This window comes from Eucalyptus grandis, chromosome 1 (assembly GCF_016545825.1).
Source record: "Eucalyptus grandis isolate ANBG69807.140 chromosome 1, ASM1654582v1, whole genome shotgun sequence".
NCBI classification, from domain to species: domain Eukaryota; kingdom Viridiplantae; phylum Streptophyta; class Magnoliopsida; order Myrtales; family Myrtaceae; genus Eucalyptus; species Eucalyptus grandis.
The window spans coordinates 37173276-37199330 of NC_052612.1; the positions used below are offsets into that span (position 1 = coordinate 37173276).

General features: G+C 41.2%; 1 protein-coding gene and 1 long non-coding RNA gene across 5 annotated transcripts; both read left to right on the top strand.

Moving 5' to 3' along the window:
* Window positions 1–19996: 19996 nt before the first annotated feature.
* Window positions 19997–21836, top strand: LOC120293548. The gene is made up of 4 exons (XM_039313198.1): window positions 19997–20367; window positions 20483–20720; window positions 21270–21340; window positions 21558–21836. Exons 1-4 carry the CDS (start codon window positions 20348–20350, stop codon window positions 21703–21705), a joined length of 477 nt encoding a protein of 158 aa, XP_039169132.1. The 5' UTR covers window positions 19997–20347; the 3' UTR covers window positions 21706–21836.
* A 43-nt stretch (window positions 21837–21879) lies between these two features.
* Window positions 21880–25695, top strand: LOC104440896. Of its 4 annotated transcripts, none has more exons than XR_005551558.1 (8): window positions 21880–21894; window positions 22120–23212; window positions 23631–23699; window positions 23797–23877; window positions 23967–24039; window positions 24439–24585; window positions 24752–24875; window positions 25026–25695. It is a non-coding gene; the product is annotated as an uncharacterized LOC104440896 (long non-coding RNA). The 4 variants fall into 4 exon arrangements; XR_005551559.1 differs by having other exon boundaries at window positions 22120–22486; window positions 23038–23212; window positions 24439–24875; XR_005551555.1 differs by having other exon boundaries at window positions 24439–24875.
* Window positions 25696–26055: the final 360 nt, after the last annotated feature.

The following is a 26055-nucleotide window of genomic DNA, read 5'->3' on the forward strand; positions in this document are numbered from 1 at the left end:
TGTTCCCAACAGCCTTTGCGTCCTTTTGGAAGATCAACCAGTTCCCAAACTTGGTTTGACTTCATTGACTCAATCTCCTCTTCCATTATATGAATCCATTTTTCCTTACTAGGGCAATTCAGAGCCTCATTAATATTTCTTGGCTCATCTTCATCTTGCGGAGCAATCATAAAAGTTTCCCCTTCAATGTCAAAACGTCGACGGGGAATACTTTTACGACTTGTTCGCCGTATGGGAGATTGTACACTTTGCACATCATTCCCCATTATGCTCCTACTAGGATTGGATAATGATGATGTCGTCTCATCATGTGGTTGTAATTGAGAATGAGTTGAGTTTAATTCATCACTTCTCATATTACTTCCACTTGGACGAACTCCACTAATATCATTATCTTGATCCAAGGTTTCAAATAGGGAGTAATCTTCTCCTATTTCGTCCTTCTTAGGAAATTCATCCTCTAAGAATGTAACATCCCGTGATTCAAATTCAGTTATACTCCCACTTTCCTGCTCACCTATGAACACATACCCTTTCGAGTGTTCGGAGTATCTTATTAAAATACTATTCTTTCCTTTGGGACCCAATTTCCTAAACTTGTGAGAGGGCTCATGAGTATAGGCAGCACATCCCCATGACTTAAGAAAACTTAAGTCCGGTTTTCTACCCGTCCATAACTCATATGGAGTGGAAGTAACTGATTTGGAAGGCACTCGGTTAAGTATATAGGCAGCAGTTAACAACGCATCACTCCAAAAAGTGATAGGTAAGTTAGCATGTGCCATCATGGACCTAACCATTTCCAATAGGATTATGTTCCTTCTCTCCGCAACAACATTTTGTTGAGGAGTATATGAAATAGACAACTGTCTTTCTATTCCTTTTTCTATTCCTTTTTCATCACATAATTTTCTGAACTCATCAGATAAATATTCTCGACCTCGATCGGATCTCAATGCTTTTATTTTCTTGTCTAATTGATTTTCTACCAAGTTCATAAACCTTTTGAAACAACTTAATGCTTCAGATTTATGAGAAATCAAATAGACATCCGAATCGAATATAATCATCTATAAAAGTGATGAAATAAATAGCCCCATGCCTTCCTCTCACATTCATTGGACCATATACGTCAGAATGGATTAAATGTAGAGGAAATTCAGCTCTTTTACCTTTTTCCAAATGGTTTCATTGTCATTTTCTCTACTGGCCAATGCTCACATATAGACAAATCAACTTTTTCAATATTACCCAACAAGCCCTCTTTGGCTAGTCTATTCATACGTTGTTGGCCAATATGACCAAGTCTAGCATGCCACACATTCACATCATTATCATATGAATTAGGAGACGTGAGAAGGGAATAACAAACATTTGCATTAACATAGTCAATATCTAATATAATGAAACCATCCAGAAAATAACTATACCCATAGAAATTTGTATCCAAAAACAAATCCACACCTCTATTATGAAAGTTCATATTAAAACCTAACTTGACCAACACTAAAACAGATACTAAATTCCGACGAATCTCCGAAGCATACAATACACCATGTAGGAATAAAGTGCGTCCACCACGCATGTTCAGTTGGCAGGTGCCAATTCCTTTTACTTTAGCTCTGAAGTTGTTTCCCACATAGATCCACTTAGTTCCAGTTGGTACTCGTCGGAATTCCATGAAGGATCCTCTATCCTTCGTTACATGGTCTGTCGCTCCTGAATCTACAGTCCACAAAGGATTAGACTCAGTTAAGAATACAGAACTCGACACATAAGCAAAGTTCTAAAAAGTACAAGGGGTGTATACCTTCTTTGGCTCACGACAGTCACGAGTATAGTGACCATTCTTGTCACAATTGTAACACTTCACCCTTGTAAGCTTCTTCATTCGAGGACGCTTTCCTCTTTCATGTTGGTTAAGCTTAGAGGTCTTCCCTGAAGGACCTGTTTCCTTGCCTTTCCCTTTATCGAACCAGTTAGGACATTTGCGCTTGGAGCTCGAAGCTCCATGTGAACTAGAACCAATATGATAGATTTCAGCTTTTGGCTTAGCCGCCAAGAGGCGGTCCTCTTCCAGCTCAAGATGACGCACTGCATCCTCAAGGTTTTGATATTCTCATTATGAGTCAGGTGCACCTTCATATGCTCACAACTCTGAGGCAAGGAACGAATCACTGCTTGCACATGCTGCTCATCAGTCAGGACATGGCCATCATCTTTCAGCTCATTAATCATGTTTGACATCTTTCTAAAATGTTACTTTATGATTTGACCATGAGGTTTCTTATAAGAGTCAAACCTAATAGTGAGCTGCCTCAGTCTGGTCACCGAAGTATGACCAAATCTTGCTGCCAATGCTTCCCACATTTTCTTGGCATTCTTAAAATGCCTAAACTCTTGTATGACGCCATTTTCCATGCTACTCAGTAACGTAATGCGAGCAAGAGAGTTCTTTCTTTTCCATGCAACAAATGCTTCCTTATCTCTCTTGTGCTGTGTAGTGTTTCCTTCTTCAGGTTCTACCATGGTTAGGTTAAGAGCTTCTAGTGCCTCTTGCTCTTCTAGCACATATTGGATTTTCATGTGCCATATTTCATAGTTATCGCCATTGAGCTTTTCACCTTTGTTCAGCTCGGCAACTATGCTCTTTGTGGCTGAAGCCATTAATCTGAACACATTGATATATATGCACGAATAATTAATGCCTAATATTTATGCATCCACTTTGCACAAAACCATCATATTAATGAATAATTTCAAGTAAGGTTTCGGAATCAAAAAGTCACTATGTTTCCAATCATTCTAAAAAAATCCTAACTTAAAACTATCATTAATATAATTGTCCATGCAAATAAATTCTATGAAGCTACAAAAACTTCTATGAACTACCCACATCAGTCAACAATAATAGAAAGCAAATAATATTTGACATTCAATAGAATAATAATGCTTTCACATAATACAACTAACGTATTAGTTGCCACACCAACAATAACTAGGTAGAAAAACATTACATAAGATGTCCACAAAGCACACTAAACAAAGACCAGCCAATACATCTAACACCAAATCAATACACGAACTGGGAAAGATCCTCTTTTGTTCAATTTCTTGATCTTTTCCCTTGTAACAATCCAGTAATAATCATCTATAAAATCCATCACAATTTTCCTGTATGAAGCGGCTTTGTTGACATCCCATATGCGATTCAACACTCCTTGTCATTCTGGTGGAAGAATGTTTATGAAAAAATCGCACAATCTCAGACTGTGACATGGGACGACCATTCCATATCACATTTTGAATTTTCCCATTGACTTCAAAAAGGTGATCAATTAAGTCGCTACTCTTTCATGGATGATTAGTCAGCTCAGCTATCAACTTAAAAAGCCTTTCCTTTTGTTCATCGGTAATTGCGCGAATATGTGTGCGCAACCTAAGGGGAGGCATTGTTCCTATAACAAATGCAGAACAAATAAGGGATCACATATAATCCACATAGACTTAATTGGAAAAAGAAACACATTCTTTTCCTCTCTCTTTTTTTTGTCAACGGTCAAAGTCAACGGTCAACCGGGTCGAAGTCAATGGGCGGCGGGTCGGGCCGGACGGACCGGTCCGGACGGACCGGACGGACCGGTCGGCCGAGCGGGCCGGGTCGGACAAACCAACTGACACATGCCACGCTCGTGCCTGGCTGACGTCACGATGATGTTAGCCGGTGCATGCGTGGCACGTGCCAGCACCCCGCTCGTGCGTTGCACGCACTTGAGGCCGAAATGGCGCTTGCGACGCACGCGCCTGCGGGGGACCGAATCGGCGCGTGCGTTCGCACGTGCCGATGACCCCCGCTCGTTCCGACCGCGCGTGGTGGCGCGTCCAGCAGCCCCCGGCGGCGATCCGCCACTCGTTTTTCTCGTCTTGACGAGGGCTTCAATCCTACGCTTTTAGAAAAAAATTTCAACTTACAGAAAAACAAAAAACGGGGCATACAGAATCGGGTGTCGGGATTTTTTTTCTCCCCCGATTGGTGTCGGCCGATTTTTTATGAAAATTCAATCAAAAATCATTCATAAACATGAAAAAGGATCGGGAAACAAGAACTACGGCTCTGATACCAATGAAGGGAATAACGGATTCTCAAAAACCGGATTTGACACTAAATCGAACCCCTAAAACGAATGCGGAAGACGAGCCCAAGGAGAACATGTATCACCAATCAAAGACACACCACGGAATCGAGTGATCTTATTGTCCATAGATTAAACACCAATGCTGACAATTGAGGAAGAAATTCTGATCTCATTCTATCAAGGAGCGTACTGTTAGTTCAAGGGGAGAAAACTTATGTTGGTTTTGGGAGAGGAGAAAAGAAAAGCGTACGTTCGTCCAAAAGGTGTATTTTCTTTTTCTTTTCTCCCCTTAAATATGTCTTCTCCAAAAGACGTGTCCCTTCGGTAAAAGACGTTCCCCCAAAAGTTATAACCCTTCAACATATCCCTCCATCCATGGGCCCTAATCTTGTGGGCCGGGCTTTTAGGCCCAACATGGGCGGACGGGCCTTAAGCCCATCGTCATACAAATAAATAAAACCAACAGATCCAATTAACTCACGCGAGTGACCAAGATGAAAATGCATTCTTTTGATCACTAACCGCATTTGTCGTCTCTGAAAGGATTCTTAGCGAGGAAGTAGAGTAAGGAACGTGAACAGGACGATGCTCGTTTCTATTTTCTGATACCATCCTCAGTATGAGGTTTCCTATCGGTATCAATTTATTTTGTGATGTGCACGTCCTTGGACTCTGACTTACCGAACCCCTAGCCCCAGCCACCCCTCCACTCTCTCATTGCCTAGTTGCTAGAAAACGACAACCTATTGATATTTTTTTCTTTTTCTTGGCTTTGACTGCGACTTCTCCCAAGGAGTTACATAAATTGCTCTTGGTCGGTTGAGATTTTGTGTACCTTTAGATTTATAAGAGGATATCTTTTTTGGTCAACTGATTTTATTGCTTTTGCTGTTGACAGAAGGGACCAGAATAAGAATGCGAGATAATATCTTAAAAATATATATTAAACAGCTTTAGACTCGTTCGGATAAATAAAGTGCAGATCTATTTACATGGAAAAACAAACTGCAATATATAAACGGGCTGTTATGATCTAGAAAAAAAGAGGATGGATTATTGGTTTAAGGTTCCAAAGATCTATTTACATGGAGAAACAAACCACAATATATAATCGGGCTAGTATGGTCTTAAAAAAAAAGTGGACTATTAGTTTGATGGCAAGTCAAAACAAACATTACGAACAATGAATCGATGCTCTACCAACCAGCATTCAATGGCTCTTCTGTCACGCGTATTCACGTTCGCAATTTGAACAATGCACAAAACACCGCAATTGTTCTTTAAATCATCCCAAATGCTTTGAAATTCCCTAGCCTCAGCGGTGGAAGAGAGGACCAAAACTTCATTTTGTCGGATCCATTGAATGGCCTGATTGACATTTTCTCGAGCTTGCTGGTAGGCATGACGATGATCATGCTTTTCAGCTTGTCTAAAAACGATAATAAAAAAGAAAATAAAAAACCCATACATAAGAGCTGGAAAAAAAAAAATTTTAAGAAAAAAATGTAACTCACGTAAGTTGCGGATCATTTTGGGCTTTTATCCAGGCAGCCCGATGCATGTCCAAGAGTTCACACTTCCGCCGCAAATTGTCAGCTGCACTCATTTTCAGAGAAGTTTCCAAAGAGGGAGACAAGAGAGACTTTTGAAGAGAGAACCAAGGAGGGTGAGGAGGGTGATGAAGAGAGATACATGCGCTTCTTATATACACGGTTCTTGCTATTAAGGAGGCCGATGGCGTGCAGAAACCGTGTGCATGTGGTCCCCGACCATTCACGCGGCGCCACGTGGAAGCATGTCAACATGAAGCTTACACTGGAAGAAATGGCCGAGCTTGAATCGATTGCTTCTGCGGACAATGTCAAGGGTGGCAGGTACGATGGAAGCATGTCTACATGGGAAAACTCCGACACTCCACCCCTTTCTTCTTGGAAACCTATGTAAAAGCGTGTTTGCTTCTGGTGCTACATCTTTGATGTGCAGAGTTTGAGCATTTGCCGTTGAAGTAATTTGAGTTTATGTTGTGTGGCTGTTATAAGTATGTGTAATAAGAGAGTGACTGTTTTCATTTTGTACATGTGACATTCACTATGAAGAGATTATGGATGTGTACTTACCTTACTGGGGAAAGATCACTCGATAAACATGAGAGCGAGTTGAATACGAAGTGAGCCCGCCGTGCCGACTTTATTGGGGTGACTTTTAGAATCTGAGAAGTCGGGATTTTGAAGAATTCAAACTCAGTCGCACATACTAGAGTGATGCTTTATTCTCCTCCAACCATGAGTTCAATACTAACACCGTGTGCAACATGCTCTTAAGACTGGATGCTACACATAGATACAAAGCTTCGCTATGTGTTTGGTTTGGCAGCGAAGTTAAGAAACAGTAAAATGTTACCTGATGTTCTCGCGAAAACGAAGTTGGGGATAAAATGCTGGCGCTGTTGATATGAGTGTCGAGGAAATCAAAGGTTTCTTATTCAAGTTTCACCACCTACGGTTCATGAGCTTTTATGTAGCTCGATACCTTCGCTCATGCCTCTACATTATTATAAAACAGTTGGAGATATTGCGCAAGTTTCCTAAAATTAGAAACGACACTTCTATTGTTTTTTATTTGGAGTTAGAGTGGAGCAATGTTGTTTTGTTTTGGTTTAGGAAAATAACGCAAATAGTCATTGAACTTTAGTCCAATGTGTTATGTTCTTACTGAACTTTTAATTTATTTAGTGTGGTTGTCGAATTTTTTGTACATGTTTAATTTAAATCCTAGGCTAGATAAATCCAATGATGATGTGTTTGGTCGTTCGAACATCTTTGCTATATGGGTTAATGATAGGATAAAAATCCCATCTAATATTTCTTGACGTCTAGATATAACATAATTCAAATAAAAAAAATTAAATGAGTGTTTAATTTGTATAATTAAAATTAAAAATAAACCATGGAAGTCGTAAATACAATTCATCCTTTCACAATCTTCATCCATATCAAACACCCCCGTTCCATGTGACTTCAATGACGCTCGCTCCTTCTGCAACACCCCTTTCGCTGTCCTTGATCAACTTGATGGATTACGCTCGCTCTACCTTTGACTTCACCACATTGAGAGGCCCTTGGGTTTGAGTTCTCCGCTGGTCTAGCCATCTTTACTTTCAACGCCTTTTCCTGCGATGAATCCATCCCTTTCGACGAGTGTGAATACTGTGTTGATTCCCTATTACCGTGCCCCGAATTGTTCAGTCGCTTCAACAGCTTCCCCTGAGACGGCGTGCGGATCTGCTTTATGAGTGGTAGCACCATCGGTACCACTTGCTCCAAGTGACATGGTTGAGGAGCTCTATCACCTTGGCTGCCGCCTCTTTCGGATCATCTTCTTCACAGAGAAGATGTCCAACTTTGATCGGGATCACAAAGTTCCCTACTGATAGTTTTAGGTGATGGGCCTAAGTTGGCCCGTCCGCCCATGATGGGCCTAAAAGCCCGGCCCACAGGATTAGGGCCCATGGATGAAGGGGTACGTTTCTATTTTTGAGCGAACGTATATAAAGGAGGAAAGAGAGAGACGAAGACACTAGTTTGCATAACGTGCGTACGTTTCCTCTCCCTCTCCCTCCAAAAAGAAAAATAAGCGCTTAAGGCAATGCCATCTTCGCTTCAAGGCCAATTGACGTCTTCGGATCGAACAGGATCGAATTTCTCTTCCTCTTATTGGCGTTGATGTTTAATCTGTGGCTAACAAGATACGCTCAAATCCATGGTGTGCTTTACGATCAGTGATACGTGATTTTCCCGGGCTTTTCTTCCGCATTCGTTTTAGGGGTTTGATTTAGTGTCAAATCCAGTTTTTGGGGAATCAGTTAATCCCAACATTGGTATCAAAGCCCTAGTTCATGTTTTCCCGACCCCTTTTATGTTTTATGATTGATTTTTAGTGAAAATATTCTATCGACACGGATCGGGGCGAAAAATCCCAACACTCGAGCACTGTTCATCCATTTTTTCGACTTTCTGTAAGTCGAAATTGATTTCTGAAGGCATAGGGTGAAAGGGCTCATCGAGACGAGTCCGTCGACATGTCGACCGCCACCGGGAGACGCCGCACGCGCCCACACATGCGGCCAGAAGCCGCTGTGCGTGGGAGCCACGCGCCTAAAGCGCTGGCTCGGCCATCGCATGCACCACATGTGCCGGTGACGGACCGGCACGTGCGCAACGCCGCCGGCCAGCGAACCGGCACGCGCCGGTCGGCAAACCAACGCGTGCTAACGTCACCGTGACGTCACCCAACGGTCAGTAACTGCTAGGATGACGTCATCGCTGACGACCGTTGGCCAGCCGGCGACCCAACCCGACCCAACATGCGCGGAAGCCTGGCGCGTGTCACGCACGTGCCGGGCCGACGCCGCGTGACGTCAGCCCGCACACGCGCGGCACGTGCCGGTTCGTCCGGCCCATCTGACCGACCCGTCCGGTCCGACCGGCAAGCCCCAACGATCGGCGACCATTGACCGTCGTTGACCCGTTGACCGACGACCGTTGACCGTTGACCCGAAAAAAAAAATTGTTTCTTTTTCAATTATGTCTGTGTGGGTTAGAGGTAATCTATTTTTTATTCTGCATTTGTTGCATGAATCATGGAAAATTATGTATTTTTCATTTTTTTTTATTGTGGATTATAAGTGATCCATTTTTAGTTCTGCATTTGTTGCAGGAACTATGATGCGTGATGCACGGATACCTGCAATCCCAAGAATGGACGAAGGAAAAGCAAGACTTAAAAGGCTGATGACAGAGTTAACTGATTATCGGTGGCATGATGGTGATTTAGTATCACACGTGATCGGGTCAATCGATGATACAGGAAATCATCCGGAATGGTTATCTTATGCCGGATTTTGAGAAGGTGTCGGCTTTGATGAACACTCTTCCACCTGAATGGCAAGCAGTGTTAGATCGGCTATGGAAGGTCAGCGTGGTCCCGGGTTATAGGAGGCTAATGGTAGCTTTTGTTAGAGAGTACTATAGGGTTGAGTTAACCAAAACTTCAACCCTTAGATTGAGCGCCACATAACGCAGAGTGAATGCGCCTTGGAGGCGACATGAGAGCTCTTCAAAAGTTTTTCCATGGTTGGCAAATGTGCCTACAAATTTCTTAAATATTTTGACTGATAGATTAGAAGGGACATTCCCTATTTATTTCTTAGATTAGTTTGAGATGTTTTTTAAATGTGAATATATCTTTCTATGTTGATATTTCTTCTTTGAATATATTACTTAGTGTAATTGATTGTTGTATTATGTGAAAACATTGTTATTCTATTGGATGTTAGATATTATTTGCTTTCTATTATTATTGACTACTGTGGGTAGTTCATAAAGTTTTTTATAACTTCATAAAATTTATTTTGCATAAGACAATTATATTAATGATAATTTTGAGTTAGGATTTTTGGAGGAAGATTGGAAACATAGTGACATTTTGATTTTGAAACCTTACTTGAAATTGTTCATTGATATGATGAGTCTATGCAAAGTGGATGCATAAATGATAGGCATTAATTATTTATGCATATATGTCTGATGTGTTCAGATCGATGGTTTCAACAACTAAGAACATAATTGCTGATATGAACGGCAACAATTGTGAAATATTGAATATGAAGATTCAATATGTGCTGGAAAAGCAAGAAGTACTAGAAGCTCTTGACTATGTTATGGAAGATCTTGAGGATGTTGTACGCCACCTTGAGCTGGTAGAGGACCGCTTAACAGCATGTGAGCCGAAAATAGATATTTGCAATGCTGGTTCTAGCTCAGAAAGGGCTTTGAGCTCTAAGCGCAAGCATATTGATTCGTTCAATATGTGGGAATCCTTATTGCAAGAGATCAAGAGTTAACCAACGCAAGAGAGGAAAACGTCCTCAAGTGAAGAAAATGTCAAGGGTGAGGTGTTACAATTGTGACAAGAAGGGTCACTATGCTCACGACTGTCGTGAGCCAAAGAAGGTAAACACCTCTTGTACATTTGAGAACTTTGCTTATGTGTCAAGTTCTGCATTATTAGCTGAATCCAATCCTTTGTGTACTGTAGATTCAGGAGCAACAGACGATGTAGCGAAGGATAGATGATCCTTCGTGGAATTCCGACGAATACCAACTGGAACTAAGTGGATCTATGTGGGAAACAACTCTAGAGCTGAAGTTAAAGGGATTGGCACCTGCCAATTGAACATGCGTGATGGACGCAACTTGTTCCTACATGATGTTCTATATGCTCTGGAGATTCGTCGAAATTTTGTGTTTGTTTTGGTGTTGGTTAAACTTGGTTTTAGTGTGAACTTCCGTAATAGCGGTGTAGATTTGTATTTGGATACAAACTACTATGGTTATGGTCACTTTCTGGATGGTTTTATTGTACTAAATGTTGATTGTGGTGATGTCAATGTTTGTTATTCCCTTGTTTCACGTCTTCTACTTAATATGATAATGATGTGATTATGTGGCATGCTAGACTTGGTCATATTGGCCAACAACATATGAATAGACTAGCCAAAGAGGGCTTGTTGGGCAACATTGAAAATGTCGATTTGCCAATATGTGAGCATTGCCTAGTAGGGAAAACGACAAGGAAACCATTTGGAAAAGGTAAAAGAGCTGAATTTTCTCTGCATTTAATCCATTCTGACGTCTGTGGTGCAATGAATGTGAAAGGAAGGCATTGGACTGTTTATTTCATCATTTTTATAGATGATTATACTCGATTCGGATATGTCTATTTGATTTATCATAAATCTGAAGCATTAAGTCGTTTCAAAAGGTTTATGAACTTGGTAGAAAATCAATTAGACAAGAAAATAAAAGCATTGAGATCCGATCGAGGTCGAGAATATTTATTTGATGAGTTCAGAAAATTATGTGGTGAAAAAGGAATAGAAAGACAGTTGCCTATTCCAAATACTCATCAACAAAATGATGTTGTAGAGAGAAGAAAGAACCCTACTGGAAATGGTTAGGTCTATGATGGCGCATGCTAATTTACATATCACTTTTTGGAGTGATGCATTGTTAACTGCTGCATATATACTTAACCGGGTGCCTTTCAAATTAGTTAGTTCCACTCCATATGAGTTATGGACAGGTAGAAAACCGGACTTAAGTTTTCTTAAGCCATGGGGTTGTGCTGCCTATACTCATGAGTCCTCTCACAAGTTTGGGAAATTGGGTCCCGAAGGAAAGAAGAGTATTTTAATGAGATACTCCGAACACTCGAAAGGGTATGTGTTCATAGGTGAGCAGGAAAGTGGGAGTATAACTGAATTTGAATCACGGGATGTCACATTCTTAGAGGATGAATTTCCTAAGAAGGGCGAAATAGGGAAGATTACCCTATTTGAAACATTTGATCAAGATAATGATATTAGTGGAGTTCGTCCAAGTGGGAGTAATATGAGAAGTGATGAATTGAATTCAACTCATTCTCAATTGCAACCACATGATGAGACAATGTTATCATTATCTAATCCTAGTGGGAGCATAATAGGGAATGATGTGCAAAGTGTACAATCTCCTATACGGCGAACAAGTCGCCAAAGTATTCCCGGTCGACGTTTTGACATTGAAGGGGAAACCTTTATAATTGCTCCACAAGATGAGGATGAGCTAAGAAATATTAATGAGGCTCTGAATTGCCCTAGTAAGGAAAAATGGATTTATGCAATGAAAGAGGAGATGGAGTCAATGAAGTCAAACCAAGTTTGGAACTGGTTGATATTCCAAAAGGACGCAAAGCTATTGGGAACAAGTGGGTTCTCAAAATAAAGCGTAAAGCTGATGGCTCAATATAAAGGCATAAGGCTCGCCTTGTGGCGAATGGGTATAATCAACAGGAAGGAATTGATTATGAAGAAACATTTTCCTGTAGTGAGATTTACCTCGATTCGCATAATTTTGGCAATAGTGGTTAGTATGGATCTTGAGTTACATCAAATGAATGTAAAAACTGCTTTCCTCAATGGAGAATTAGAGGAAGGAATATATATGGAACAACATGCTGGTTTCATAGTGAAAGGCCAAGAAGAAAAAGTATGTCGACTTTTGAGGTCGATATATGGCCTTAAGCAGTCGTCAAGACAATGGTATATACGATTTCATAATGCCATAATGGCATATGATTTTACAATGATAGATGAGGATCATTGTATATATATCAAAAGATCCAATGATCAATTTGTGATCATATCATTATATGTTGATGATATACTAATTGCCGGAAGCAATATGGAACTTGTCAATACTGTCAAAAGTTGGTTGTCTTCCAACTTTGAGATGAATGATATGGGATTGTAAACCCATAGATACTCTTATTGCAAAAGGTGAAGGATTGAGCCACAGATTGTGTCAAAGGACTCCACAAGAGAAGGAACAAACGAAATATGTTCCTTATGCTAGTGCTGTTGGGAGCTTGATGTACGCTATGATGTATACAAGACCCAACATATGTTTTTTTGCAGTTGGAATGGTGAGCAAATACCAATCCAATCCAAGTCCAGCACATTGGAAGGCTGTTAAGATAATACTGAGGTATCTAAAGGGGACTGCTAATTATACGCTGAGTTATTATGGAAAGGATCTGCGACTCTAAGGCTATTCTGATGCTGACTGTAGAGGAGATTTAGATGAAAGAAAATCTACTTTTGGGTTTATTTTCTTGCCGAATAATGGCACCATATATTGGAGCAGTAAGAAACAAAAGTGTATAGCCTTGTCCACGATGGAAACTGAGTTCGTGGCATTATCAGCAGCAATATAAGAAGATGTTTGGCTTAAGAGATTATTGGATCATTTAGGTGTTATTAGAAGTGTAGCAGATTCATTGTTAGTTAACTGTGATAGCCAAGCAGCAAAAACGTACACCAAAGATCCAAAATATCATGGCAAGACCAAACATATAGATACCAAATATAATTTTGTCAAAGATATGGTTGCACGAAATGATGCAAACTTACAGTACATATCTATGCATTGAATGGTAGCAGATCCTATGACAAAGCCAATACCTAGAAATGTGTTTTGTGACCATATGAAATCTCTAGGATTGCGTAGAGTCTGATGTACTGGATTGTAATTTCCCTGAAGTGTTCACATTTGATGAATTTGTGTTTTTCATCATTAATGCTTATGAATCTTTGTTTGATCTTTATGCATCTTAATGCTTAGTGTATTATTTTAAGTTGAGAAAGTATGTCGGACAGATATAAGATTAGCCCACTCACACGGGTAATCGCCTCTATTTACTGTGTGATAAATAGAGATGAGACTGTTTTTTAAGCTTATTATCTAGGTGATAATCGAGAGCTAAAGCTTAAAATACGTATATCGCCTTAACTGAGTGTTAAGATGAAGACATAATACTTACTATGTCCAAAAGTAAAATAACCCACATATTTTACTTTATTTGTCTATGATGCCATATGTGAGTTTTAATGAATTTTGTGAATAAGTAGATACGTGAATTCAAGTTAGACATTGGGTATGTATGAACTATCATCTGTACGGTATTGAAGGTGTAGACATACGCTCCATGGGAAAGGAGTTATTACCGTAATATGTATTTCATACTACGTATGCATGAGACGACCAATAAAAGTGGCAAAAGTTTGATCTCAACTTTTATGTCGTGTGAGACTCTTGAAGAAAAGAGTTCCTCAATTTTTTTAGTCCCCTCATGACTCTTACTTATTCTCAAGATTTTTATTTAGTGTTTGCTATTTTAGGATGTTTGCCAATGGTCATGAGTTGATTCGATCTAATGGGACATTTCTAGAAAAGCAAGCTGAACTGAAATTGAGAGTTTGAATGGAAGAGGAAGATCAAATTTGGAGAATCACATTGTAGTTTTATATTTACTGGTTAACCAATTATGACTGTCTTTGGGATAATCATAATTGTGAATACAATATATATATATCATTGTTTGAAAGAGATCAAGAGAGATATAAATGTGATCGATCGATCTAGGGTACTGCATACAAAATCTACTCAAAGTGCGATGCCCATTATGAGCTGCTATGCATTCCTAACAGATATATGGCAATGAGCTCTCAAAGTATGTTGGTCGCACGGATTATTCACCGGTATGAATGTTGAAGAGAGGTAAAGAGAATTATGTTCGGCCCACCATGTGCGAGTGAGAGATGATGGTTTTAGGTGATGGGCCTAAGTTGGCCCGTCCACCCATGATGGACCTAAAAGCCCGGCCCACAAAATTAGGGCCCATGGATGAAGGGGTACGTTTCTATTTTTGAGGGAACATATATAAAGGAGGAAAGAGAGAGATGAAGACACTAGTTGGCATAATGTGCGTACGTTTCCTCTCCCTCTCCCTCCAAAAAGAAAAATAAGCGCTTAAGGCGACGCCATCTTCGCTTCAAGGCCAATTGACGTCTTCGGATCGAACGGGATCGGATTTCTCTTCCTCTTATCGGCGTTGGTGTTTAATCTGTGGCTAACAAAGTACGCTCGAATCCGTGGTGTGCTTTACGATTTGTGATACGTGATTTTCCCGGGCTTTTCTTCCGCATTCATTTTAGGGGTTCGATTTAGTGTCGAATCCGGTTTTGGGGAATCAGTTAATCCCAACACCTACTAAAATGGAGTTAAGTGACATAAGAAAGAGGCAGGGCTGATGAGCTCCAACGCCAGTTTTCCAAGGCAGCCAAAGGTGGTAAGCTGCTTACCATTGCACATAGACACAACGCCACATATATGCATCCAAAGTCTACTCGTGTACTCACTTTTATGTATTCAAAATGAAAACTATTTCAGCATACTTACAATGTTGGTTTGGACTACTCCAGGTGATACACATAATACACTTTTACGTATTCATTCCCAAAAGCACGAGAATCTAGGAAACTGCCTCTTTCAGGCTCACTAAAGCCATTACTTGTGATTTTACATTTATCTAGAATCGAGAGAGGTGGGATGTGTGGCAAGTGCTGGATTAAACACATATAAGAACACGAAGCATTCGTGTCACCAAGTTTTATTCATCCCATCCAGATACTTTCTCTTTATACCACAAGAACAGGTTTCCAGCACTTCAATAAGAATGACAATCACTGTAAGCATCTAATTACGTTGACAAGCAGGAACAAACCTATCTGAAGTCATCCTTAGAGAGATTCTCCACCAACTTGGAGCCAACGGAAAAGAATCCTCGTCCTAAAGGACTGTAGGCAACAATTCCAATGCCAAGCTCCCTAGTCAACATTTTAAAGGAAAAGCAGAGTCAGAAGGAAGCTGCTGTTGCTGCATAAACAAAGCGACCACTCCAATTGCACCGCTGTGATGGGATGAAGAGCATGTGCTCTTCTGATTGTTGATGCAGAGGCCTCAGATAAACCGATGTACTTTATCTTACCCTCTTCAACGAGCTTCTTTAGCTCTCCGATCTGTGCATATTCACATGACAAAACAACAACATCAAGATCTTACATGTTAAGATCCAGAAAATTATGCATGTCATTAGCTTTTTATGTGTCTAGATCCCTCAATTATCATGCATCTCAATGCGACAAAAAAGCCACAAGGTATTGAGTTAACGGAGGTAGATTTCTTGAATCTCTCACAGAAGAGAGCAAATAAAAGAAATACTCCAAGTACTTGTCATATTTCACAATATGTCAAGAATCAAATGTCTCCGCATAAAGTCCAGGAACAACTTTATATGTGATTCCCGTTTATAAATTCAGGATGAACCCCGGAGCACTTTCATCTCAAAGGAAGATTTCGAATAATTTTCGTGCTTGTTGACCCTTAACTTGTAAAAGATGCCCACAAAACGAAAACTCAAGCCACTAAACTACTAAATTCCACAACCCCTTGAACAACACCGTGCCGCATCTTGAACTCTGCTATCAGCTGAACTTAAGTGTCATTTAACAAAATTCAACAAACTTGTAACAACATGACGATGCCTTGTGTATGTTACCCTTTTTTTCTTAAGTTCGAAGTATATGTTACTTTTCTCCGTGATTTTAGACTGTAATGCACAAGCTGTGCATATTCCTTTTAGAAGTGATCGATATTCTGTCTCAGTCTTTGGGCTTGATTAATCTCAACTCATTTTCACTTGATAAGATATTGTTCTTCATTTAATCCTTGCGAGAATGCTTGCTAACCCTTTTTTGTGGACAACTAGCTTCCTTATCAAATAATAGCTAATTATTTTCCGCTCTTCGTTGTAATTCTAACGGGGGCGGTCCCACATACTTGAGAAAACAGATGATGATTTTTTTTCAAAAATCATTTGCCATACTAAGAGAAGCTGCAGACATATGTTCTGAGAAGATTCAAGAGATTCCTTGTATCACGTGCCCAAAAAAGCCAGGAGGCATGTCTGTATTGGTACGGGCGTAATATACACATACGTTCATTATGTATGCATGTATTTTTTTTTTCATCGGTATGGTGTATACAATTATGTGATGTATATTTTTGTTGATAAGGTCTTTCTTCTCCTAATTCCTTCCATTCTACCAATGAATAATCTATAATAATTTGCAAATCGAGATCGGCTAATTGTTCTCGGATAGCACCCGCTCTAGTAGAAATTTAGATGCCATCATGACAGGTCAAGTTGAATTTATCATTGTTGGAGGGCATTGAGGATGATACGGAGTTCTGCATAAAACTGGCTAAAGAAGAATCTGTCATTGTTCTGCCCGGTAAACTCAGCCTCTCTTCTCAGACCAAAAAAAAAAACTCAGCCTCTCCAATTGCCGGTGAAAGGAAAATATGTAGATGCTTTTTTTTATGCATCTGCTTCATTTTTCTAACTTCTTTCGGCTTTTTGAATTTTTCAAAAGCGCCCCTGACGTTTGTTTCGTGTAATGAACACTGGCTAAGGATGCTATAAGGGGTTTCAGAGCGAAAGACCTGATGAATAACTTCTTCACAGTTTTCCAAGGACTTTGATTTTGGAAGAAAAAAGGATCATTGATTTCATTTGAATTCACTCGCGGCATTCTTGCGAACTAATGCTCAGATAATTCCATAGCAAACCCATCCCGTTTTCGCTGCAGGGTTCTTGCTTTTCTCAAGCACCATCCGTATCCATCAGATAATAATATATGACATTCGGGTTTGCAGGGATAGCTTTTGGAATGAAGAACTGGCTTCGCGTCACTTTTGCTGTCGAGCCATTTTCTCTCCAAGATGGCCTGGGGCGGATTAAGGCCTTCCACGAAAGGCATGCCAAAAGATAAACGAGCCGGTCCACCCCGGTGCCGCAAAGGGCTGAGATCATCAACTGCTTGTTGGATCTTGAGTTGTCTTTGTTGTCGCGTCGAAGATCATTGCAAAGGGTGAAACAAGATAAGTCAATCCATAAGGAAGCTAATCGTCCGAGCATTTGCCCGGAAGTAGGGGATGGAGGAGGAGCAGAAAATTAACCTGACCGTTGATCCGATCCGAACCTCCATTAGAATGGTCCCTTCTTGGTCGTGTTGGTTGCAATGGCTTTGGCTAGGAATAAAACCTTGAACTCGATTTTCTACCGTAGTTAACCTTGTACTGTTTGGCTATGATTTCTCGGTCTGATGCACAATATTAGCAAGAATATGGTTGATTACGCACTTAAGTTGACTCCGGCCGCCCCGCCCCTGGGGGGGTGTGTTTTATGGGAAAGTGTTCTAATGGTGGCAAAATGGGTCTAGAACCCATATCTTAACTCATATTTAATGGTATAGGTCATAAATGGATTGTTTTTGCTTTTAAAAACAAAACAATATTAAATGGACAGCTTGCGGTTTGGCCAACACTGACAAGGACACATTAAATAATATTCTATTTCTTAATTTCTTAAAAAAAATAGAAAATAAAGAAAATATAAAATATAAAAGTTGAGAAATTTTAAGTAAATAAAAAATTATAAATTATAAATTTTGAAAATCGTTAAAGTTATAAAAATTATCAACTATATTGTATTGCATGAAAATGTTTTAGCAATACTTTTTAAAAAAATCACAAGAAATGAATTTCCTAAATTTAGTTAAATATGAAAGTATTTTAACAATACAAATCATATTGAGTATGTATTGAGAAATTTACATTATGATAAATGAATTAATTTGGACTGAACCATTTATGACTCAATCCAAATTATTCGTTTGATAATTCTAATTGAAGTCAACCCCAATCAAGCACTACATGGGATGATGTGGAAGATCCAGTTCGATTGCACTCGGACAAGCTGAAAAATAGAATCCTGTTTGGTGATCTTGTGCGCGGGTTGCTGATGATCGTTGCACGTGCGAGGGTTCAGCAACTCATTGTCAACCACTAAAAACGTCACGTCGTCACAGTTAAGTGGCATCTTTCTCTGGATAGCCCCTTCGCTCTGGCCATTGCTTGGGAAATAACGCCACTTTGTCCGCGTCCGGAAATCTATTAGATGCATCTGAATTTAATTAATTTTCGAGTATTGTGGATCACCTTTTAAATATTGGCAAATTTCGTAAGCTATTATCTTGGTCGGCACTTTCAGGTTGAATGTTCTGGGTGCAATTTTCATTTCTCTCCTTTTGGACCATGACAAAGGGTGCGTTTGGGAAGACTTTTGGGAAAGTCTTTGGGAAAACGAAAGCACCTGAGTTGAATGTGTTTTCAAAATGCAAATTGTGTTTGGTAAATTGTAATTTAAAAGCCCTTTGTGAAGTACCTTTGGCTAAAATGGTGTTTGGGGGACAAAGGGCTTTTGTGAAAAAAAAAATATCAAAAGAAAAATAAAAACAAAAAACAAAAAATGAAAACCCGGCGAGGGCGGGGCGGCATCCGGCGCGTCGGCGCGGCCCTCGCGACCTCCGGCGACCTCGATCCGGGGCCGGCGGGTCGCGCGACGCCGCCGCAACCTCCGGGCGACCCGGATCGGGCCGGCGAGGTCGCGTGACGCCGTCGCGACCTCCGGCGACCCGGATCCGGGCCCGCGAGGTCGCACGACGCCGTCGCGAGGGCCGGCGTGGTCGCGCCCGAGGTCGGGGACCTCGGCGAGGGCCGCGCCGAGGTCGGGGACCTCGGCGAGGGCCGCGCGGGTCGCGCGACCTCGGCGAGGGCCGCGCCCGGGTCGCGCGACCTCGGCGGCGACGCGCCGCGCCCGGGTCGCGCAACCTCGGCGACGGCCGATCGTCGCCGAGGCTACGCAACCCTCTAAGAACGGCCGCGCCGGGTCGCGCGACCTCGCCGGCGGTGGCGCGACCTCGCCGGATGTCGGGCGACCTCGCCCGGCGGTCGCGCGACCTCGCCGTGGTCGCGCGACCGAGCAAACCGCCGGGGACCTCGGCGACGGAGAAGATGAACAGTGATCTTCACAAGGGCGAAAACGGAAAAACAAATAGTTCGTAAGGATAATTTTGGAAAAAAAAATATGAACAGAGTATCAGCCTACCGAGAAAGCTCGAAATGCCCGCGCAGGCTTTCACCAAATGCCTTACAAAATATTTTGCCAAACACCAATTTTTTTAGCCCAAAGGGCTTTGAGGTCTAAAGGGGTTTGGAAATGCTAATTCCAAACGCACCCAAAGTGCACAGTGCAATCATGACCGAGAAGAGAGAAGGAGAAAATATTCAGTGGTTCGTGCGCGCCACGTCATCGCTGACGTGGCGCACACATACCACTCAGATTTCGACACCTGTCCTGGGGGATCCACAGGAAAATGAAAAGACTTTCTCCGCTCGGCTAGGCTCGGCTCGGCATGGGACCCACAATCTGGTCAGACTGAGGAGAAAATCAGGCGCCATTTTTAAAAAAATTCGGACCGAGCGAGGGTTTCTTCTTCTTCTTCTCTTTCTTCGCGCCTCTCAATCTACCCGCCCTCTCTCTCTCCGACGAACAAGACGCGACCTCCCAGTCTCTCTGTGCCCTCCTTCTTTCCGACCGGCGAACCACAGCCAGCAACCGACGAACCACCGCACCGGACCGGCGAGAGGACCGCGAGATCTAGCTCCCTCCCTCTGCCCTCCCTCTTTCCGACCGGCGAACCATCGCACGGGGCCGGCGAGAGGACCGCGACCTCTCTCTCTCTCTGTGCATTCCCTCTTTCCGACCGACGAACCACCGCACGGGCGAGAGGACCGCGAACAATCGACGAACCGCGGACCTTCGCTTCCCCGGCCCCTCGCCGCCGGCTTCTCCCCGCCTGCTTCAAGATGCGGCAGCGCGGCCTCAGGTGCTCCGCTAGCTGGCTGATTTCCTTGGTTTCCATGGCGCGTGTTCGGGATTCTCATTTTGTTTTTGTTTTTGTTTGTGTTTTTGTTTTTGTTTCATGTGTGGATGACTACTAGTTCTGGGAGCAGGAGGCCGCAGGTCAAGAAGGCTTCGCCGGATAGGCCGCCGTCGATTGTGGTTAATGGAGAGGGCAAAGAGGACGCTCCTTTGGCGGAGAGCGTGCGTAGCGCTGATTGGGAAGTTGTGGCTGATGATTCTGAGGACGATGATTCCGATGGAGTCGTGATTGATGTGGAGAACCAGAATGCTGATAGAACAGAAGCTTCCGACAGTACGGCGATGGAGACAAATTTGGTATTTTTCTTGTAGCATTTCTAGTGCTTTCTTGGGAAATTTCTTTTTTTTAATCTGTCTAGATACGCGTATGCAATGTGCACATTGGTTCTAGTTCATGAATATCTCACAAATTAAGAATTTGAGAGCATGTTTCCTTCGGGGGAGCTGCAATTGTTTTACAGGTTCAAGCACAGTGACACTATTGATAGTTGATGTTGCAGTGCCGCCTATCCTATATACGGGCTTTACTTTTTGCACCATAGCATCAATGTGGTTGAATTGCAATACATCTACATTGCTCAATTATTAGGTTGTTCTTTCCTTAAAATTAAGGGCTTAGTTCACTTGCCCTTCCTTTTTGTTCTGTTAAAAACTAGAGAGCGAAGGCTCCATTTGCCTCTGCAATTTATTTTCCCGTCTGTTTTACCTATAGGAAATATGCTCTCATTCCTAGTCTTTTGAATATCTGTACATGTTCTTATATGGTGTGAATTGTTACTTCTATAGTAGGCCATCAATAGTTCTTTAAAGATATATTATTAATTCCTTCAATTTTTGTGGCTTCAGGCACCATGTTTTGTCGATGGAGTAACTCTCACCACAGTGAGGAAGATGACTCGCTGCAGTTTGAATCTAAGGTAATTAAGATTTCAAAATTGCAGTGCTTGTAAGTACTGGAATTTTCGCAGAGTGTATCTCCTTGATCAATTGCTCATATTTATCTGATTTCCATGGCTGACCATGTGGTTGACCTGAGTCAGTAGTTTTTCTGGCCATTAGAAACCATGAAGTGGCCCTTTTTGCAGATAATACTTTACTGTCAATACACCCCCTTATCTGTACCCCTTTTTGCAGATCATGGGCATCGGAGGCAAAGTTGGCAGGAATTACAGCGGGAGTGATTCGACTTCGTCGACTTTCGTCAGGACACTTCATCCCGGAACGCCTGGTCCTAGAGGCCAGTACATGGTTCCAAGCAGTTACTGTTTCCCAAGGTCGATGAGTACTCCCTCAAGGAAGATTGAAGGGAGTTCGGCCACGTCTGGCGGTTCCAGAAGCGGTGGTTTCCCAAAGTCCAGGACTATGGTGGGCCCTGATGCTCATTCAGGATCTTCGGTTCTCATCTGCCACAAGTGCGGGAGCAATTCAAGAAGTTGGATGCTGTTGAAGCTCATCATCTCCAAACATGCTGGTAAAATAACATCTTACCTTGAACCACATGATCATATCTGTTTCTGCATTGCCTTAGCAGTTTCTCATTCTCTGGTCTAGATAAATATAAAATCGTTTGTTTAATTTTGGAGTAGCCTGAACGAACTGGGGGTTGAACTTCTGGTTTTTAGCTTATCTGAGGATGGAAATTCTTAGACTGAACTGTCAATTTGATTAATTTCATTGCAACTTTTTCTTTTTCCAGTAACTGAACTAAGTGATGGAGATTCATCCAAAAGGATAGTGGAAATAATCTGCCAAACGAGCTGGTTGAAGTCTGAGCACAGCAGTTGTGAACAGATTGAGAGGGTCTTGAAAGTCCACAACATGCAAAGGACCCTCGCCCGGTTCAAAGAATAGTGAGAGATGGTCAAGATCAGAGCCAGCAAGTTATCCAAGAAGCACCCCCGCTGTTTGGCTGATGGGAACGAGCTCCTAAGATTCTATGGCACGGCCGTGGCTTGCTCGCTTGGTGCCAATTCTCTTGTGCCAAGTGTCAAACAACTGTGTTGATATGAATTCAATATTCTATCAAACACTCTTGAGGCAGTCATTAGTTGGTCCAATTCCTGGTAGAGATACACTAGCAGACACTACTTTTTTGGTGCACCACCAAGAGGCCATATTCAACTTATCTCGTAGTCCAGCGGCCAGCAAAGAATAGAACAACATAGATTAGTCCCATTTTAAAGTTTGCCTGCTCTCTCATGCCATGCCCGTCTCTTTTTGCATTGCTCTTGGCTCTTGTTTCATCTTTGGCTTGGTACATCATTTATCTGTGCATGAGATGCTGTTACAGTTGTAGAAATGCTTTAAATCCATCATTTTGAAGGCTAATATCCCGAGACTCCTTATTCTCTCACTTCGTTATGCTGTTAATATGAGAGGATGTATTTCCTCCTCTTTTTAAATCCAAGTTACGAGAATTCTCCTGATCCAAGACTGACTCTTCACATTTTTTGGCACAGGCTGTGAAGTACTTCTTGGATGCTAAGACTTTTCAAAAGGTTAAGTTTGTGTACCTGAAGAACAAATATGAGAGGATGTATTTCCTCCTCTTTTTAAATCCAAGTTACGAGAATTCTCCTGATCCAAGACTGACGCTTCACATTTTTTGGCGCAGGTTGTGAAGTACTTCTTGGATGCTAAGACTTTTCAAAAGGTTAAGTTTGTGTACCTGAAGAACAACGACAGTGTTGAGCTCATGAGATCATTCTTTGATGAGGAGAACCTTCCTACTGAGTTCGGAGGAAGAGCAAAACTGAAGTACGACCATGAAGAATTCTCTAGGCTAATGGGTTTGAGTTTTTGGCTTTAGCTTTGACTTTAAAGAAATGAAGTTGGTAGAAGACATAACTTCTAACTTGAAAGTGACTGGCTCATTTTGAGAATTTAATAGTACTGAACGCTGAACCTTAAATCATAGATGTTTGGATTCTTGGATAATTTTACTTCTAAAATGAAGCATATAATAACTTTGAGTGACCAAAAGCCATAATACCTGATGTGCAGTCCCTATCATTCCCCCCTCAGTGCAAAAAACAAAAACGAAAAAAAAAAAAAAACGAAAACACACACAAAAGAAGAAGTTACAACATAAGAACTATCGGTAGTTTTCCGTAGCTGTCTGAGTGGCTTCTCTACTGACACTGATCAAAGGATGGTTCTTGCCTTTTGTAGTCCTGTGTCAGCAGAAATAACTTTTTTCTTTTCCAGGTGAAGAACAACCCTGCTGCATTGCTTGCTTTATGTTGGTATTGGGCTTCTGATGGCGTAGGATCTAAGGTGTTATATTTGAATGAGAGTGTCTTTTGAATTGTTGTTTTTTTCCCTTTCAGTTTGCAGTCATTGACAATTGTTTCACTATTTAAATTGCTGTCAGGACATGGTAATTCTTCCTTACAAAGACAGCCTTCTGTTATTCAGTTGGTATCTGCAACAATTTGATTTGGATGGCAATCGGGTATGTGTTTAATTTTTTGGTGAAAATAAGGAGTTCCATCTCCATCTCTAGTTTCCAAAATGTTAAATCTCAAATTGTTCATTTCACAGGTCAATCAAGGGCTTACTGTTTATGGGAATAAAGGAAGCACAGATCAGCATGCATAAGTAATTTTTTGATAAAGTAATGCCACTATTACTTTTACATGCTGGTGACGTGATTATTCCTGATGCATGTTATTGTCTAATTTCCATATAGCTACAAACAACAGCTGAGAGAGGGTGTGCACAACTTCTTCGTAACATTCATTGAAGTGCTTTGTGATGATTGGGAGCTTGAACCTAGTGTTACCTGTGGTGACTATCTGTTTGGAATGCTTCAAGTTAGTTTACAATAAGAGCTACTAATATTTAACTTTAAGAAGATTCTAGCAATAGTCAAAGTTCTTATGTCTATTGTTTCTGAAGTTTAAGATCTCACACTTCTCTTGGAAAGGAGACATGAGTTCAGTGGATGATTTACTTATAGTCACTCGGTTGTTTTCTGCAATTGATCCCTTTTAGATATGGTGAACTTCTGTAGGGAACGGGCTATGCTCTATATGCCAATGATCGTGAGTCTATAACAGTCACTGTTGAAGAAGTGACCCCTAGATCAGTGGGGGCTCTTATAGCATTGTATGAGTGAGCAGTTGAGATATACGCCTCATTCATGCCTATCATCAACCTGGTAAATAGTTTACCTTATAATTCTTATTTAAATTAGATGATTGCTATATGTTTTGGGCTTGTTGCTGTTGAGAATATGTGTGGCCTCTCTGAGTCAAGAAATCAAATCAATTCATCCAACTGGCTGTCTTTTCTCTTGGCCCCCGATGTGCGACTGAAATTCTTAGGTGTCGAAGCTGGGAAAGAGGCAGCAGCAGAAACATGGATAAGAAGAAAAGCAAGCTCGTAGGCATTGCAGATGATGGATAGAAAGAGATCCGCATTGAAAGGACAGATGAATTTGGCCAAATAGTAAGTTTTCAACGAAAAAAAGATATTAATCATAAAGCCTTGTAATACTAAATTGTCCATTATAATTTCTTTTGCGTCTGACAAAGAAACACCAATTCATTACTTTGATGTTTTTATGCCAATCTTCTTGTTTTGAATGTTTTGCAACAGTTAACCCCAAAGGAAGCTTTCCGATTGCTTTCCCGTAAATTTCATGGAAAAGGGCCTGGCAAAATGAAGCAAGAGAAGCGCATGAAGCAATACCAGGAAGAATTGAAGTTGAAGCAGACGAAGAATTCAGACACGCCTTTCTTTGTCTGCAGAGAGGATGAGGGAAGCTCAAGCCTTTCTTTTTCTTTTCTTTTTTCTTTTTTTCCTAATAGTAAGCCATGCTTACAAAGTTCTGGATGCATATTAGTATGTTAACTTCCTATGCAATAAACTTCCTCCCAGTTCTTTACATGTGTCCACTTTTGATAGGATTTGGAAGAAGATTTGGCAGCAGAACATGATCATCTATCAACTGGAGTCCAAGATAAGGGAATTACGGCAAGTCATCAAAAGTTTAATCATGCAGTACACACAATTGATTCTCTGTAGTCAACATGATTCCAAGAATCTGGACATTTGTTGTTCTGTATAGCACGCTGTGGAAGAGAAAGATGAGTTCTTAACACCGGCAAATGAGGAAGAGTCAATTGTATCATCTGAACCTATTGTTGATGCTGAAAGCAAGGTGGCTAATGGTTATATAGATGCAGAAGTACTTTTTCTCAACTCTTTTGATTTTATTGCTTTAATGTGACTGCAAACCCGACATGTATTCAGGCACTTCACTTTATCACTGTATTCGTCACTCCCATCACAGCAGTCTGAGTATCATGGAGCAGGCAAAGAACATATTTTAGGAGGAAACATTAAGGAGGCAGAAAAAGAATGACCACCTGCTAGTTAACCTTTGTCTAGCGGATGCTAAAATCAGTATTACAAGAACCAGAACGATCTAGTAATTCTGTCAACCTATTGAGGTCAGATGATGTTAGCATATAAATCTTTCATAGGACCTTAGCATTTGATTTTGAGTGCTTTGAGTATGGGAGCGTGTATGAATTTATTTTTGAAAGCTTTAAAGAAAAAAAAAAAGAGTTGCCCAAGTTTATTTCAAAAAAGGTTGTTAAGCAAGAAATTAAAAAAAAAAAAT

Coding starts and splice junctions, on each gene's coding strand:
- LOC120293548 (XM_039313198.1), top strand. CDS start 20,348: ATGCGGCAGCGCGGCCTCAG. Junction 20,368..20,482: donor ATGCGGCAGCGCGGCCTCAG/GTGCTCCGCTAG, acceptor GATGACTACTAG/TTCTGGGAGCAGGAGGCCGC. Junction 20,721..21,269: donor CGGCGATGGAGACAAATTTG/GTATTTTTCTTG, acceptor TTGTGGCTTCAG/GCACCATGTTTTGTCGATGG.